General features: G+C 41.3%; 1 protein-coding gene and 1 long non-coding RNA gene across 2 annotated transcripts in view; one reads left to right on the forward strand and one right to left on the reverse strand.

The window, feature by feature from the left end:
* Nucleotides 1-2,885, reverse strand: part of TAF4B (TATA-box binding protein associated factor 4b) — a 144,080-nt gene extending 141,195 nt beyond the window's left edge. The window contains exon 1 of the mRNA XM_003406347.4: nucleotides 2,029-2,885. Coding sequence (XP_003406395.2) covers nucleotides 2,029-2,377 — 349 coding nt within the window. The 5' untranslated portion in view covers nucleotides 2,378-2,885. The remainder of the gene's footprint in view (nucleotides 1-2,028) is intronic.
* On the forward strand, nucleotides 2,662-18,705 carry LOC135232865 (uncharacterized). Its single transcript, XR_010323479.1, has 3 exons — nucleotides 2,662-3,036; nucleotides 7,487-7,666; nucleotides 18,105-18,705. It is a non-coding gene; the product is annotated as an uncharacterized LOC135232865 (long non-coding RNA).
* Nucleotides 18,706-19,115: the final 410 nt, after the last annotated feature.

Below are 19,115 nucleotides of genomic sequence, written 5' to 3' on the forward strand. Positions count from 1 at the left end.
TTTAGCTCAGACAAGTTTGAGTCTTGGTTTCCTCATATACAAAACGAAAGATTAGAGCCTAAAATTCTCTAAATCACCTTTCAGCAACAGTACTCAATGAGGCACATTATACATACACACGCACCAACCTAAGAGATCTGGCTTCAAAATCCCCTCTGATACCTGTGAGTTGCCTGGCCAGGCACTGGACAAATTACCCTTAGAGACCTCATTTGCTACTTACCTATGGCAATCAACAAATAAAATATAAATCATGCAGAAAAACTATCTAGCACGATAAGCCCTCAAAAAATTATGTTACCACTTAGCAGCAAGCTTTCAGTCTTGACAGTTCTAAGTAATTTTTTCCCCAGAAAGAGCAGAAGAAAAATGTAGAACAAAATTCAAACTCTCAAAAAAAGACCAGACTTGCTGATCTGATAGATGATAGAGACTGGAAACCCCAAGAGTATGGCCCCCAGACACCCTTTTAACTCAGTACTGAAGTCACTGCTGAGGCTCGCCCTCTAGCCAAAGATTAGACAGGCCCATAAAACAAACAATAACATATGCAGTTCAAACATGTACATGAGACTAAATGGGCACACCAGCCCCGGGGCAAGGACGAGAAGGCAGGAGGGGACAAGAAAGCTGGATGAATGAAAATGGGGAACCCAAGGTCCGGAAGGAGAAGAGTGTTGACAGTCAAGTCAAGGGGTTGGCAACCAATGTCAGGAAACAATGTATATTAATTGTTTAATGAGAAACTAATTCGTCCTGTAGACTTTCACCTAAAGCACAATAAAAAAAAAATAATTTTTTATCTAAACAAACTTCATGACTAGACAAAAATTTTTTTTTAAATATTTTTGAAGGTAATTTCATCCAAACACACTCCTGCCTTCTGAGAGTGTATGCAGTAGGACAATTTAGAACTGGCAAATAATGTATCCAGCGGTGCACACAGCCTTAACAAGTGTATGCACACTGTGTACACAAGGACCCTCCCTGTACAAAACAAATGACACCTCATAAAAAGTGAAGACCATTATCTTTCCACAATTATTCATGACCAAATACATTAGCTACAAAAGAGCCCCTGCCATCATGCTAGGGAATAAAAAATTTTTTTTTTTTTTTAGCGATCTTTTAAATCAATACTTGCACTTTTTTACCATCTTTGCAGGTCAGAGTCTCAACTACTGTTAAGCAAAGTTGATTATATATATATATATAATTATATAAGTAGAGTAGTTCCTGTCAAAGAAGAGTGTACAATGTACCCCACCCCCAAAATTTCAAGAGACTTTGTGAGGAAGAAACAGGAGCATTCAATTATCATTACAGTATGTAAATGATCGCAAAGCAAAACTTTGCTGAAAAACAGCCTAAGGGAGAAAACACTAAGATAAAAAATAATCAAAGACTGATTAACTGTCGTATTCATGTATCAAGTCGAATATAACAATTCCTTCAAATATAATCCCATCCCTCTAATCTGTCAACTCTGGCACTTGTTCCCTCTGAGAACAAGTGAGAGTTACAATCGTTACACATCTGAAAATTGTGCATTATTTGTTTCTGGGACTGGAAAGCAGTACGTTGATTCTGGCTTGCTTAAATTTCAAATCCTCTTTCAGTTTTAACACACAAGAACCCTTTAAATACACTTTTCTTTGCATCGTAATCTAACCGTGTGGAAATGTAAAACGGGTCCTTTCGCCACATGAAACCAATAAACTCTAAAATAACCTCAAGGGCTCTCCTGGGTATACCGTACCGAGTCCCTTGGGTGAAAAGACTCCAAAATTATTAAAAGAGAAATTATACAGTAAGGATTTATAAAGGCTCTTTTAATTGCAAAGCCAAGTCAATGCCCAATAGTTTTGCTTCCTGCAAACTCCCTGCAAAGTCAAGATTATAAAAGGTTTCAACAGTTCTGAGTTTGGGGGGCGACCAGCAAGTATAAGGACTCGCAGGGCTGCGAACGTTTCCCGGGTCACCGCGAGCTGGACCAGTGGGTAAGGCTACAAAGACTGATCCACATACCTGGAGGAAGCTGAATATTAGCAGGCAACAAGATTGTTGTGTTGGGGGCTTTAGCGGCGGCGACTATCTGAGGGGCGGGCAGCCTAGGGCCGCCGCTGACTTGAGGAACAGCACTGACAGAAGCCACTTTGGTCACCAGGGTCCCCACAGGGGCCGCCTTCCGCAGGGGCTGGGACGCCGAGGACCCCATGCAGACAGTGACAGAAGCCTTGGTCGCGGCGCCCAGGGCCACCGGCGCGTTCTCCATCCGGACCGGCAGAGCCCCGGTAGGGGCCATGGTCACGGTCCCGGAGACGTTGACACCAGCCGGGGGAGCGGCACCGGCCGGCTCTGAGAGGCCCGCGGGCATCCCCCCAGGTGCCTCAGCGGCAGCAGCGGAGCCTCCAATCCGGGAGCAGAGGCGAGGAGAGGCTTTGCAAGCGACAGCCGACTCCAGTGCAGTTCCGGCTCCACAGCATCGCTAGGGAGAGGCGCAGGGGCCGCGACAGAGAAGTCAGGGGCCGGCTCTGGCTGGGCGGCAGGATCCGCGCGTCCTGGACCTTCTGCCCCAGGAGCGGGCGGCTCCGGACTCGCGCGGACACGCCCGCAGTAACACCTGCTCGGACGCTCGCCGCTTCCTCAGCAGCGCTCACACGTGCGCCGGCTCAGCCCGGCGCCTCAGCCACCGCTCCCGCTGCAGCTGAGCCCCGCCGCGCGGCTCCCGGAAGGGCGTCACTTCTGCTCCCACCTCTGAGCCTAACTTTAGCCCGCGGTTCCCCCGCCAGAAACTTCAAAACTAGAGCTCCCAGAGCCCCTCTTACTCGGCACAGCCCGGCTGCGCGACCGAACCAGCCATGTTTATATAGCCACGCGGAGACCTCGCGCACGCGCGCTGGCCGCCGCCGTCGCTTCGGGCTTCCCCCGGAATCCTACCATCTAATTGGCCAGGGGGAGGAATCGCGTTCGTGACGTCACGAGGACGACTCCAGAGAGCGTTAGAATCTTCCCCGGAATCCGGAGGGAGAAGGGGTGAGTTGCCAAAACCAGAGCACGTGGGAAGGGCTAAGTTCGTTTGGAAAACTGCGACGTCCGCGCTTTTCTCCGTGGTGTCCCGGGCTGTATGTTCCTTGAAAAATTGGGACTAGACTTGCCCCAGGCTTCTGCTTTGTGGGGAAAAAGTGCGGAGGACTGATTTTGGAGAAGGGTACTACAATAAGCTGTCAGTGTTTTTCTGCAGGCTTCACGCTAAAACGCCTCTAAATTAGCATTACAATTGACTGAATAAGATGTTTAAGAATTATGTATAAATTTATAGTCTGTAAAATGTGCCTATCTTCATATAATTTCAGAATTGAACTGCACAAAGGAAAGTCCTTTCTTCGGTAGTGCTATAGCTTCTCAGTCCCCTCTAATCTTAATAAAACTGTGTATTTTATCTCCTTGAACTCTAGGAGACTGCTTTTTGATACATACATCCAAAAATTCTACCACTTATATCTTAAATGAAATCGTAGGTATTCATTGAGTAATTAAGAAATGTTTGTTGAATTAATAAAATAAAATAAAAAAAACCCCAAGTTGCCATCCAGTGGATTCTGACTCATAGAGACCCTAAAGAACACAATAGAACTGCCTCATAGGGTTTCCAAGGAGTGGCTGGTGGATTTGAACTGCCAACCTTTTGGTTAGCAGCTGAACTCTTAACCACTGCACCACCAGTGCTCCAATGAATGATATCAATACTACAGTCCTATTTGAAAATTCTTGCCCCTTAGTGATCTAGTCAAAGAAGATGCCTCAATGTCAGGCTACTGTTATAATGTATTTTTTAGGAAAAGACTATGCTGAAGGGGATTTTGCAGGTAGGCGGACAACCTAACATTCACTGCTCCTAAATTTCTCCTTACCTGTAAACTCCAATGGACAGGATTTACTTTTCGCTACCTTTGCTATTTTCTACTCCCAAACCAGACCAAATCAAGAACCCATCCTTCATGACCCAAATCAGTCACAACCTCCTCCATTCCATACTTACCCAATCACTTCTACCAAACTTCTCCAAGTGGAATTAGGAAGAGGAAAACTAAATTATTTGGTTACCTCTTCTGTGCTGAGAGATGTGTTTCCTTCTTTATTTTTGTTTTTTAAACAACTTCATTTTACTGACTTAAGAACTGCAATTTTAAGAGTAATTTATTGAAGAAGCTGGGATTCAAAGTAGTTTATATGATGCCAAAGTAAATCTCTTTCCACTACTCCACGGATGTCTGACTCATCATATACCGACACTGCCTCGGAAAAATGCCTTGCACATAAAAGGTATTTAATAAATATTTCCTAAATGAATTAATTGAATGGAGCCATGCAACATTTTAGTGAAGCAAAAAGTTGTAGTGGAATTAGTTTTCAGATAGGCTCTTTACTACCTGGGCAAATACTTTTGCCTTGGTTTTTCTCTTTCCATATGGTATGGGTTCAATAAATACTTGTGGAAGGACAGTTCAAAGTTTGCTTCAAGGGCTCTCCCTTTCTATATTTCTATTATAGCTCTTACCCCAGCTCACATACTTTCATTAACCCAGTTGTCCTGAAGTTGATTCCAATGCATGGCGACCCCACATGTGTCAGTGTAGAACAGTGCCCCAAAGGATCTTCAGTGGCTGATTTTTTGGAAGCAGATTGGCAGGCCTTTCTTCCCAGGCACCTGTGGGTAGACTCCAACCACCAACTTTTTGGTCAGTGGCCAATTGCATTAACCTTTTGCACCACCTCAGGACCCGATACTTTCTTTCCAAACCCACCCATTGCCGTTGAGTCATTTCTGACCATAGTGATCATATAGGACAGGATAAAACTGTCCCATATTGTTTCTAAGGCTGTATATCTTTGACAGAAGCAAACTGCCACATCTTTCTCCCACAGAGCTGCTGATAGGTACAAACTGCCAACCAGGGCCAGATTACCTAATAAGCAAGGTATGCAGGGCACAATTGTGCTTTCCCACCAATCTACAATTTACAATTTCACCTGTCTCCCATCATGCCAAAGATGTGAAAAAAACACATGTGAAATTGCTCATCACAGGTTAGCAAGGAGATACAATTAACTGTGCATACCTTGCTCAAAGCAAGACAGAACATGCCATCTTTACTGGTTAATCCACCCCTGCTGCCAACCTTTTGGTTAATAGCCAAGTGCTTAACCACCACGGCACCAGGACTCCTATGCTTTCTTTAAAACCAAAAACCAAACCGGTTGCCTTTCAGTCAATTCCTATTCATAGTGACTCTAAAGGACAGAGTAGAACTGCCCCATAGAGTTTCCAAGGCTGTAAATCTTTCTGGAAGAAGACTGCCACATCTTTCCCCCATGGAGTGGCGGGTGGGTTCGACTGACCGCCAGCCTTCCAGTTAGTAGCCAAGTGCTTTAACCACTGCGCCAGAAGGGCTCCTTATACTTGCTTTTTAAAAGACAAAAAAAAAAAACAAACCCACTGCCACCCAGTCAATTCTGACTCATAGTGATCCTGTAGGGCAGGGTAGAAAGGCCCTATAGGTTTCCAAGGAGTGGCTGGTGGACTGGAATGCCAACCTTTTGATAAACAGCCGAGTTTTTAACCACTGTGTCACTAGGGCTCCATACTTTATATTAAAGTATGTCTATTTATTAACCAAACTACAAAGAGGCTTGGCTGAGCAGCCATACTTTTCTCTTTAAAGTGAACTTGCACATGTTTCTTATAATTGTTTATGTTACCTTTGTAATTCATCTCACTGATAGGAGCTTTACTAATTTCAAAGAGCATACTCTTCCCTACCCACCGCAGGTAACAACCACTATCCTGAATTTGAAGTTGAGTAATGATTATGTTTAAATTTCCTTCATATTTTGTTGTTGTTAGGTACCATTGAGTTGATTCCGATGCATGGCGACCCTATGTACAACAGAACAAAGCACTGCCCAGTCCTGCACCATCCTCACAATCATTGCTATGTTTGAGCCCACTCTTTCAGCCACTGTGTCTATTCGTCTCATTAAGAGTCTTCCTCTTTTTCACTGACCCTCTACTTCACCAAGCACATGTAGAAATTTATTAATAAAACAGGATTCTAGGGGAGAGGGGACAAGATGATGCATTTTGTCTATTTATGTAAGAAAAGAATTGGAGGAGTAGATAATGATTTGATTTTTATGTTTATTGTTTAAAATATCTGTAAAATTAAAAATCTTGAAAAAATATTTATTCATTTACTTTTTAAATGAGGGAATAAGATGTTAAATGTCCAAACATTCTGCTCAGTTCAGACAATGAAATAAAACTGTGAACAAAAAGGCTTACTTTATTATTTCTAATATTTTACTATTTTTCATACACACACACTAAGAACAAAATTTAACTTGGACAAAACACAAGGTTAGGGGTACAATTATTGGGTGACCAATGTAAATCTTATTGTCTTTTTGAGTTTCCAAGTACCTAAAGTAACTTAAGAAAATGAATCAAAGCTTACTGCTTTGTAGAACTTGAAGAAGCTTTATCTGTGAAGTAAGACCAGCTGAAAAATCTGCCTGAGAAAATGAAACTATTTGGCTCATATGTTTATGACCTCACTTTTAAAGTAATTCAGAAACATGCCCTCCTATACTGTTGAGCCAGGGCCACTCTCTGTGTACTTTTACAAAAGAGCATTTGAATACTTTCTGCTACAAAATACATTCTACAATGCCACATTTCACTCTCTGTCATTCATTTACTCTTAAAAGAATGCTATTTAAATGACTGAAATTTTTTTACTTCATTAATAATTTCCATTTTTTGATGCCTCCATTAAAGGATTAATGAACTTTGGAGTACCTTTAAAAAGTAATGCTCCTAGAAAAAACTGAATATAATCAAAATATTCAAAACAAACAAACAAAAACAAAACCAGTGCCACGGAGTCAATTCTGACTCATAGGACCCTACAGGACAGAGTAGAACTGCCCCACAGAGTTTCCAAGGAGCGCCTGGCGGATGCCGACCCTTTTGTTAGCAGCCGTAGCACTTAACCACTACGCCATCAGGGTTTCCATTCAAACAAAGGAGATTAGTTAATTAAATCGTGATCCATTCACACAATGGAATACTAATCAGCCATTAAAATTTATACTTTTAGAGATATAATTATTGACATGGAAAAATGATCACAATATATTGTTACGTGAAAAAAGGAAGTTATAAAACAGTATGTAAATGATGATTCCATTTTTTGTAAATTAAAACAAAAAAGACTTTTTAAACCAATAAGCAGACAGATTATATACTCAGAAGAAAATCTAGAAAAGTATACACCAAACTGTTAATAGAGGACATCTCTGGAGCCATTATAACTGATAATTTTCTTTTTGCTTCTCTGTATTTCCTAATTTTTCTTAAATGAACATATATTTGCATAATCAAAAATTAACACAAGCTTTTTCTTAAACTCTGTATTCTTAGTGACAACTGAAATCTGTAAGTATGGCTGATTACTCTCCAGTCTCTCACATCATATCCAAGAAACTTCATTGGACATCATAAACCTGGGCAAACACAATATCCCCCTGAAGGGCTATGCCAAGGAGAAGCTCATTAACAAATACTTCCTTCAACTACAAAGATGGATCATTTTCCCATAATGTGAGTAATCATTTCCTTTAATATTGTTGTTGTTAGTTGCTGTCGAGTCAGTCCCAACTAACAGCAACTCTATGTATGATAAAATAAAACGTTGCCCAGTCCTGTGCCAACCTCACAATAGTAGGTATGTTCAAGACTACTGGTCCAGCCACCGTGTCAGTCCATCTTGGAAATGGTCTCCCTCTTTTTTTGCTGACCCTCTACTTCACCAAGCTTGATGTCCTCCAGGGGTTGGTCCCTCCTGATAAAACATTCAAAGTCAGTGAAATGAAGTCTCGTCATTTAATATTAAGTGTAGAAAAAGTGGTGACTGTTCAAGAGGCAAAAATTCCATAAATAATAGTTTGTTTTCTAGAAGGCTCTGCAATCACAGAACTTTGTATTTGCAACATCTACATAGCACTTATTTTCTTGAGTTATATATCCTCAGAAGCCTCTCCTTCCCACCACCAGTCATTCATTCATTAGAAAATATTTATTGAGTGCTTATGTTATAAATGGACTGGTGTCCCCCAAAAATGTGTGTCAACTTGTATAGACCATGATTCCCAGCATTGTGTGGTTGGCCACCATTTTGTGATCTTATGTAATTACCTTATGTGTGATAAATCCCAACCTCTATGATCTTAATTCATAAGGTTTTCACTGGCTAATGCTTTTGAGAAGTAGACTGCCGGGTCCTTCTTCCTATGTTTTATTGACTATGCAAAGGCATTCGACTGTGTGGATCATAATAAATTATGGATACCATTGCAAAGAATGGGAATTCCAGAACCCTTAATTGTGCTCACGAGGAACCTTTACATAGATCAAGAGGCAGTTGTTCGGACAGAACAAGGGGATACTGATTGGCTTAAAGTCAGGAAAGGTGTGCATCAGGGGTGTATTCTTTCACCATACCTATTCAATCTGTATGCTGAGCAAATAATCTGAAAAGCTGGACTATATGAATAAGAATGGGGCATCAGGATTGGAGGACAACTCATTAAGAACCTGCATTATGCAGATGACACAACCTTGCTTGCTGAAAGTGAAGAGGACTTGAAGCACTTACTAATGAAGATCAAAGACCACAGCCTTCAGTATGGATTGCACCTCAACATAAAGAAAACAAAAATCCTCACAACTGGACCAGTGAGCAACATCATGATAAACGGAGAAAAGATTGAAGTTGTCAAGGATTTCATTTTACTTGGATCCACAATCAACAGCCGTGGAAGCAGCAGTCAAGAAATCAAAAGACGCATTGCATTGGGCAAATCTGCTGCAAAGGACCTCTTTAAAGCATTAAAGAGCAAAGATGTCACCTTGAAGACTAAGATGAGCCTGACCCCAGCCATGGTATTTTCAATCGCATCACATGCATGTGAAAGCTGGACAATGAATAAGGAAGACCGAATGATGCCTTTGAATTGTGGTGTTGGCGAAGGATATACCATAGACTGCCAAAAAAACAAACAAATCTGTCTTAGAAGAAGTACAACCAGGATGCTCCTTAGAAGCAAGGATGGTGAGACTGCATCTTACATACTTTGGACATGCTGTCAGGAAGGATCAGTCCATGGAGAAGGACATCATGCTTGGCAAAGTACAGGGTTAGCAGAAAAGAGGAAGACCCTCAAGGAGGTGGATTGACACAATGGCTGCAACAATAAGCTCAAGCAAAACAACGATCGTAAGGATGGCGCAGGACCAGGCAGTGTTTCATTCTGTTGTGCACAGGGTCACTATAAGTCAGAACCGACTCGACAGCACCTAACAACGAGGTGATCTTAATGAGGCAGGATTAGAGGCATTTATGTTAATGAGGCAAGACTCAACCTACAGGATTAAGTTGTATCTTGAGTCAGTTTCTTTTGAGATAAAATAGAGAATTAAGCAGGCAAGATCGAGACCTTATAGCACCAAGAAATAAGAGCAGGGAGCAAAGCACGTCCCTTGGACCTGGGGTCCCTGGGTTGAAAAACTTCTAAACCCAGGGGAAGATTGATAACAAGGACATTTCCCAGAGCCAACAGAGAGAGAGCACCTTCCCCTGGAGCTGGCACCCTTAATTCAGACTTCTAGCCTCCTAGACTGTGAGAGATAAATCTCTGTTAAAGCCACCCATTTGTAGTATTTCTATTACAGCAGTGCTAGATAATTAAGAGAACAGTGTTATTTAATCTTCAGTGTCTTTGCTTCTGAGGAGCATTCTGTCTGTACTTCTTCCAAGACAGATTTGTTTGTTCTTCTGGCAGTCCATGGTACATTCAATATTCTTCTCCAACACTGTAATTCAAAGGCATCAGTTCTTCTTCAGTCTTCCTTATTCATTGTCCAGCTTTTGCATGCATATGAGGCAATTGAAAACACCATGGCTTGAATCAGGCACACCTTAGTCCTTAAAGTGACATCTTTTTAAAACTTTAAAGAGGTCTTTTGTAGAAGATTTACCCAATGCAATGGGTTGTTTGATTTCTTCACTGCTGATTCCATGGTTGTTGATTGTGGAACCAAGTAAAATGAAATCCTTGACAACTTCAGTCGTTTCTCCATTTATCATGATATTGCTTGTTGGTACAGTTGTGAGGATTTTTGTTTTCTTTATGTTAAGGCGTAATCTGTACTGAAGGCTGCAGTCTTTGATCTTCATCAGTAACTGCTTCAAGTTCTCTTCATTTTCAGCAAGCAAGGTTGTGTCATCTGCATATTGCAGGTTGTTAATAAGTCTTTCTGCAATCCAAATACAGCATTTTTCTTCATATAGTCCATCTTCTCAGATTATTTGCTCAGAATACAGATTAAGCATGGTGAAGGGACACAACCCTGATGCACACCTTTCCTAATTTTTAAACAATGCGATATCCCCTTGTTCTGTTCCAATGACTGCCTCTTGGTCTAAGTACAGGTTCCTCATGAGCACAATTAAGTTTTCTGGAATTCCCATTCTTTGCAAAATTATCCATAATTTGTTAATGATCCACATAGTCAAATGCCTTTGCATAGTCAATAAAACACAAGTAAACATCTTTCTGGTATTCTCTGTGTCTTGTCATTGTCTTAGTCATCTAGTGCTGCCATAACAGAAATACCAAAATTGGATGGCTTTTACAAAGAGAAGTTTATTCTCTCACATTCCAGTAGTCTAGAAGTCTGAATTCAGGGCACCGGCTCCAGAGGAAGGCTTTCTCTCTCTCGGCACTGGAGGAAGGTCCCTGTCATCAATCTTTCCTTGGTCGAGGAGCTTCTCAGCGCAGGAATCCCAGGTCTAAAGGACACGTGCTCCTGCTATTCATTCTTGGTGGTATGAGTCCTCTGCTTGCTTCTCTTTTTTCTATCTCAAAGAGATTGGCTTAAGACACTATCTAATCTTGTACATCTCATTAATATAACTACCACTAATCCATCTCATTTCATCATAGTGGTAAGATTTACAACACATAGGGAAATCATATAAAATGGTGGACAATCACACAATACTGGGACTCATGGCCCAGGTAAGTGGACAGATATTTTTGGAGGACACAATTCAATCCATAACAGTCATTTAGTGCTGCTATAACAGAAATACCACAAGTAAATGGCTTTTACAAAAAAAAAAAACAAAAGTCACACCCAGTGCCATCAATTCCAACTCATAGCGACCCTATAGGACAAAATAGAACTGCCCCATAGTGTTTCCAAGGAGCATCTGGCGGATTTGAACTGCTGCCCTTTGGTTAACAGCCATAGCACTTAACTACTACGGCACCAGGGTTCCCAGCTTTAACAAAGAGAAGTTTATTTCCTCACAGTAAAGTAGGCTAAAAGTCCAGAGGAAGGTTTTCTCTCTCTGTGGGCCTTCTCATCAATGTTCCCCCAGACTAGGAGCTTTTCTGCGTAGGGACCCCGGGTCCAAAGGACATGCTTTGCCCCTGGTATTGCTTTCTTGGTGGTATGAGGACCCCCACTCTCTGCTTGCTTCCCTTTCATCTCTTAACTCTTGCTCACAGTATGTGCTCATGAACATGCTAGAGAAGTATCATCTGAGGTGTGACCCCATTGGCCCATTTCATGGCCCTAGGCTTGGTGGAGTCCAGGACAACATAGGTCTTTCATTCATCAATCAATATTGATCACCCACTAATGTTTTAGGCACTGTGCTGTGCTCTGGGGATACCCATAGGGTTTCAGAGTTTATAACAGTGGTTCTTAACCCTGACTGCCACTAGAATTACCTGGGCAGCCTTTAAAAAATATCAACATTTAGGTCTTTTATCTCTTGAGAGATAAAAGATGGTGCAGGTCACAGTCCAGGGAAACCTCCTTTACATTGGATTAGGGATGTGACCTTAGTAAGGGTGTTATAATTCCACCCTAATCCTCTTTAACATAAAACTATAATCACAAAATAGAGAACAACCACACAATACTGGGAATCATGGCTGAGTCCAATTGATACACACATTTTTAAGGGACACAATACAATCGACGACACTCTGCTTTCATCCAAGATCCACCTGACATCAGCAATGATATCCCTCATTCCACTTCCTCTTCCGAATCTGGATTGAATTCCTGGCAGTTCTCTGTCAGTGTACTGTTGCAACTGCTTTTGAATTATCCTCAGCAAAATTTTACTTGTATGTGATATTAATGATTTTGTCCAATAATTTTGCATTCTGCTGGATCACTTCTCTTTGGAATGGACACAAATATAGATTTCTTCCAGTCAGTTGGCCAGGTAGCTGTCTTCCAGATTTCTTGGCACAGACAATTGAGCAATTCAAGCACTGTATCTGTTTGTTGAAACATCTCAGCTGGTATTCCATCAATACCTGGAGCTTTGTTTTTCACCAATGCCTTCAGTGCAGCTTGGACTTCTTCCTTCAATTCTTGATCTATCTCATGAGATGTTGAATGTCAACCAATTTTTTTTTTTTTTTTTGGTACACTGACTCTGTGTATTCCTTCCATCTTCTTATGATGCTTCCTGTGTTGTTTAATATTTTCCCCATAGAGTCCTTCAGTATTGCAACTCAAGGGTTGAATTTTCTATTTAGTTTTTTTCAGCTTGAGAAATGCTGAGCATGTTCTTCCCTTTTGGTTTTATAATTCTAGGTCTTTGCACATTTCATTATAATACTTTGTCTTCTCGAGCTGCCCTTTAAAATCTCCCGTACAGCTCTTTTACATCATCATTTTTTCCTTTTGCTTTAGTTACTCTATGTTCAAGAGCAAGTTTCAGAGTCTGTTCTGATATCTATTTTGATCTTTGTTTCTTGTCGTTTTAATGTCTTCTTGTTTTCTTCATGTATGATGTCATTCCACAACTTGGTCATTAGGGTTCAATGCATCAAATCTATTCTTGAGATGGTCTGTCAATTCAGGTGGAATATACTTAAGGTCATACACTGGCTCTCATGGACTTGTTCTACTTTTCTTTAGCTTCAACTTGCTTAGTGCTCATTATTCCTTTTTTTCCCTCCAACTTCTCCCATTTGGAAATGTCTACCTTGTGCCTGTTTCACCATTGTACTTTGGAAGCAGATAACCTGTATTCTGGATTTCACAGAAGAAGAGAATTTTTTGGGAATTTGGACTTGAAGTTAAGATTTTGGGTTTAAAAATGATAATGATAGGGTGAATATATTTTACATGTGGCGAGGACATGAATTTTGGGGGACCAAAGGATGGAATGTTACGGATTGAATTGTGTCCCCCAAAAATGTGTATCATCTTGGCTAGGCCAAGATTCCCAGTATTGTGGTTGTCCACCAATTTGTTGTCTGATGTGATTACCTTATGTGTTGTAAATACTAACCTCTATGATTAGAGGCAGTTACGTTAATGAGGCAGTACTCAATCTACAGGATTAAGTTGTATCTTGAGTCACTTTCTTCTGAGATATAAAAGAGGGAATTGAGCAGAAAGGAGAGGGACCTCGTACCACCAAGAAAGAAGTGCCAGTAGCAGAGCGCATCCTTTGGACCTGGGGTCTCTGTGCTGAGAAGCTCCTAGACCAGGGGAAGATTGATGACAAGGATCTTCCCCCATAGCTGACACAGAGAGAAAGCCTTCCCTTGGAGCTACCACCCTGATTTCAGATTTCTAGCCTCCTAGACTGTGAGAGAATAAATCTGTTTGTTAAAGCCATCCTCTTGTGTTATTTCTGTTACAGCAGCAGAACTTGGAGGTATCTAGATACCCTGGTGGTGTAGTGATTAAGTGCTACGGCTGCTAACCAAAGCATCAGCAGTTCAAATCCACCAGGCACTTCTTGGAAACTATACGGGTAATTCTACCCTGTCCTATAGGGTCACTATGAGTCAGAATCAACTCGATGGCAGTGGGTTTTGGTTTTTTGGTTTCAGATACCAATTAAAATAGGAGTCCCATTGAATATTTTAAAATCTTGACCCTTTATTTTCTAATTTGCTCTGTAGAAAAATGAGTTTGCCTAGGTCAAACAAGGCCCACAATGGCCATCGAGTCTCTAGATCTTCCTTCATAAATGCATGCCACTGATTAACTTACAAAACAGTACCAGGGCCATAATGCTTAATCATATAAACCACAGGAGTCCCCAAAAGGGGCTCTGCTTGATCTTTTGGTGTGGCATCCCCCATCTTACTAAGTAACCTACAAATGCAAACTTTTAAGGAACACAAAAGCCTTAAGTGTCCCTAGAGATATCAATCTTACATCAACAGTGGACTTGCCAAAATGTTCAGATCCTAAACTAAAAAAATGTAAACAGAGAAAGTTAACAATAAATCTTTCAAAGACCCTTCTTTGCAATACAGCAGATGCTTGATTTGAGAGGCCTTTTTTTTTTTTTATATTAAGCGAGGAAACCCTGGTGGCTTAGTGGTTAAGTGCTACGGCTTCTAACCAAAGGGTCGGCAGTTTGAATCTGCCAGGCACTGCTTGGAAACTCTATGGGGCAGTTCTACTCTGTCCTATAGGGTTGCTATGAGTCAGAATCGACTTGACGGCACTGGGTTTGGTTTTTGGGGTTACATTAAGCGATTACCAAGAGACTGCAGAGGTGGATAAGCATAAAGGGCTTGCTTATGCGCTAGGCTCTGGTCCTTGACTCCTTAGGATTTGCCAAATTTAAGACACCTTCAAATCCTGCCAGCTATACCAGGTATGTTGTTGAGGGAGAACACATACTCTGTTTAAAATGAAAGTAAAGAGATTTATTAAGAGCAAAAGTAGTTCAAGACGGGAACACTTTGGCTATCACAAAGTGAAAACCGGGCTCTGAAAAGCTGCAGCCACACAGGCATAATTGTAGGGTTTGTTATGGATTTAATCATATCCCCCCAAATTTGTATCAACTTGGCTAGGCCAGGATTCCCAGTATTGTGTGGCTGTCTACCATTTTGTGATCTGATGTAATTATCCTGTGTGTTGTAGATTCTAACCTCTATGATGTTAATGAGGCAGAATTAGAAGCAGTGATGTTAATAAGGCAAGACACAATCTGCAGGATTAGGTTGTACCCTGAGTTAATCTCTTTTATAAAAGAGAGAAGCAAGCAGAGAGGAAGGGGACCTCATTGCCACCAAGAAAGAAGAGCTGGGAGTGGACTGCATCCTTTGGTTCTAGGGTCCCTGTGCTGGGAAGCACCTAGACTCAGGGGAAGATTATTTGTTAAAGCCATCTACTTGTGGTATTTCTGTTACAGTAGCACTAGATAACTAAGACATGGTTCAATCAGGAATTTAGCTTACAGTATTCTGATTGGTAGTGAGCAATCAGTAAAGTGGATGGCGTGATATCTTGGAGTGGGGTTTTGGTTGAGATTGGTTAACAGAGTATATGTGGGTTAAGGGGATTGGGTATACTCACATAATTGTGCAAGTACAGGCTTGCAAGGGGGTCACAAGATGGTTGAGAGGTGGCTAGGGTCTGCTTGTTCTGCTCAGCCAGAGGCTGAAGGCCATATACGTATGGATGGGAAGGAGTCAGTCTGCTGGTTCCACCCAGGCAGAGGCCCAAGATCATATGCATATCAATGGGAAGAAGTTAGTCTGCTGGTTCTACTCAGTAAGAGGCCCAAGTTCATATGCCTATAACGAAGTTTACATTTGGGAATGCGGAAGCAGAAGTCACAAAATGGAGTTGGGCCTACACCTGAGCTAGCCACCCTAGGCATTTCAGGCACCTCCGTTTTGGAACCTTTGCACAACTGGCACAGTAGATAACATTTCCCAAATGTCCTAAGCTCTCCCTCGCCTTAATGTATTTGAATACACTGTTTCACGTCATTTCAAAGACCTTCCCCATGTAAAACTCATCCTCTACTTGGTCTTCAATTACCATTTGGCCTTCAAAAGTCAATAACCTACCCTGGTCCTCCTGCATAAATTAGATGCCTCTCTTTCTACTCCCATAGCATCTTTCTGTAGTATTTATTATACTGTAACATACAAGTTATTTTTCTTGTCATCTCCCATTGAACTGTGAACTTCCTGGTGACTGAAACTATGTTGTGTTCATCTTAAAACCAGAATAGAGAACCTGATACATAGTAAATATATGAGAAAGAGTGCTTCTCTGACTTTCTCCTACCCAGGACTTCCACTGGTTTCTTCTGGTTCAAACCCCTGCTGAGAATTTGCATTTCCACCCCTGATGTACTCAATCAGAATTTTAACAAGATCCCCAGGTATAACAAGATTTTCATGTATAATTTTGAAAACCACTGTTCTACTTATGGCTCTCAGAATTGATCCGTCATGGATTGAACTGTGTCCCCCCCCAAAATATGTGTCAATTTGGGTAGGCCATGATTCCCAGCATTGTGTGGTTGCCCTCAATTTTGTGATCTAATTGTCCTATGTGTTGTAAATCCTAATCTCTGCCTGTGGTTAGGAGCCCTGGTGGTGCAGTGTTTAAGAGCTGGGCTGCTAACCAAAAGGTCGGCAGTTTGAATCCACCAGCTGCTCCTTGGAAACCCTATTGGGCGGTTCTACTCTGTCCTATAGAGTCGCTATGAGTCAGAATGGACTCAGTAGTAGGTTTTGGTTTTGCCTGTGGCTAAAAAGTAAAGATTAGGGTATGTTAAAGGGGATTAGGGTGGGATTTGACACCCTTACTCAGGTCATAGCCCAGATCTGATGTAAACGGACTTCCCCTGGGGTTTGCCCCGCATCAGTTTTTACCTTATAAGAGACAAAAGGAGAGAGAAATGAGCAGAGAGAGAAGGACCACCTACCACTAAGAAAGAACAGCCAAGAGCACAGCACATCCTTTTTGGGCCTGGGATCCCTGCGCTGAGAACTCCTAGGTCCAGGGGAAGAGTCATACGAAGACACATGGAGACTTCCATGGAACCCTGGGCCCACAGATGTTAAAAGGAGACAGGACCTTTCTCCACAGCCGTCAGAAAGAAAAAGCCTTCCCCTAGAGCTGTCACCCTGAATTTGGACTTCTGGCCTCCTAAATTGTGAGACAATAAATTTCTGCTTGTTAAAGCCATTTGTTGGTGGTATTTCTCTTATAGCAGTACTAAATAACTAAGATAGTCTCTAACTAGCAGCATTAGCATCCCCTGGGAACTTGTTAGAAATGCAAATTCTCAGCAGGAGTTCTAACTGTTTCTATCCCACTCTCATTCTAGACTGGCTTCTCTGGGGCAGAAATTTTTATCTTTCTTGTCTTTGTATCCCCTGTGCCTAGTGCAATCCTCCACATAAATAAGAGGAGTTAATGTGTGCAGCGGTTAAAGGGATTGGCTGCTAACCAAAAGGTCAAAGGTTTGAAACCAACAGCGGCTCCGTAGGAGAAAGATGAGGCAGTGTGCTTCCGTAGAGATTTACAGCCTTAGAAACCCTATGGGGTTGCTATGAGTCAGAATCAACTCGACAGCAGTGAGTTTGGTTTTTTTCTTTGAATAATGTATGAATGTTCCCGAATTGTGTCTGACTTGTATCAGAATGATTGGCCCAGATCTGAGCCTGGACTTCTTCTTAGCTTTTGCTTATTTGCTCTCCAACCATCAAACATTTAGACAGGTTTAAGTACATGACAAAGGAAATGTTTTCCTCAGTGGTTAAACTAAGAATGTTCCTAAGGGAGGATCTAGACACAAGACTCTTAACAGAAATTCCCTCAGCAGCCCTCAGGACAATTACCTTGTGACCACCCAGTAAAACCTTCCTTAGTCATGTATTTTAGCTAACCAATTGTAATAGCCCACATTTGTGTTCCCAACAAATCACTGTAAAGAGCCCACATTCATGTTTCCAAACAATCACTGTAAAGCCCCAGCTTCAAGTCATCCCAAATCCCGCTTCCCTAATCTTGCAACTTCCAATCAGAACGCTGTATTTTTACCTCATAAATATGCATCTCTGACTCTGCCGTTCTGGAGCATTTGGTTTCATTTCATGAGATTAGATGTGCTCCCAGTTCGAATTGTCTTGAAACTTCAATAAATCTCTTTGCTTTTATTTTTTAACAGAGTATGCATTCTTCTTACTCACTGACGATAAATATTTCGGAGTCCCTGTATGGTACAAATGGTTAACGTACTCAGCTGGTAACTGCAAATTTGGAGGTTCAAGTCCATGCAGAGGTAACTGGGAAGAAGAAACGCCTGGTGACCTACTTCTGAAAAATCAGCCATAAAAACCCTATGAAGCTGAGTTCTGCTCTGACAAACTCATGGTGACCAGTTTACTGGTAATAAGCATTTTAGCTTCTTTCTCAGTCTATACATTCCTTGGGTGATAAAATTCGCTTTCATGGCTTATTTTCTATCTATATGCTTATGACTTCTGTATTTGTCTATATTTTTGACTTGGATTTCTCTCCTGGCCTCAGACCTGTATAGACAGCTGTCTATTATCTCCACCTGAATGTTCCACAAGCTCAAAAGTAAACTTATCATCTCAACTTCAAAGCTGCTTTTTCTTCTGTGATCCCTATTTCAGTGAGCCTGGCCAACCTCCTTCCAGTTGCTCCACACGCAAAACTAGGACTCAACCTTGACTGTCGTCTCTTCTTTACCTCTGTTTCAAATCAGTCATTAAATCATGTCAATCCTGGCATAAATCTGTAGTGTCTCTAGCATCCATTCAGGTCTCTCATTCCCACTGCCACTGTTTTAGTTCAAACTGAAGCGTGCTCACTTGAATTACCCTAACTGGGCTCCCTCCATGCCCGCAGCCTTGCCCCCGCTTCATTCTCTTCTCCACTCTGCAGTCAGAAAGATTATTATTCAAAATATTCCTTTAAGTGTTAACATTGTAATTATTATCATTGTTTGATCTAGGATTTAATTTTCTTTTTTATGGAAAGAAACCTAAAAAGCAAACAATTTCTAATTTTTAATCTATTTATAATCCCATCATACTTGCTGAATTCTCATTTTTACATATTAGTTTCTAATCTTTGTCCATTTTATGCTTACTATTATGTGAAACTTAGGAGTCCTAATTTATGGCAAAGACAGACTATCAAACATAACTAA

The sequence above is a fragment of the Loxodonta africana genome, chromosome 11 (genome assembly GCF_030014295.1).
Source record: "Loxodonta africana isolate mLoxAfr1 chromosome 11, mLoxAfr1.hap2, whole genome shotgun sequence".
Lineage (NCBI taxonomy): Eukaryota > Metazoa > Chordata > Mammalia > Proboscidea > Elephantidae > Loxodonta > Loxodonta africana.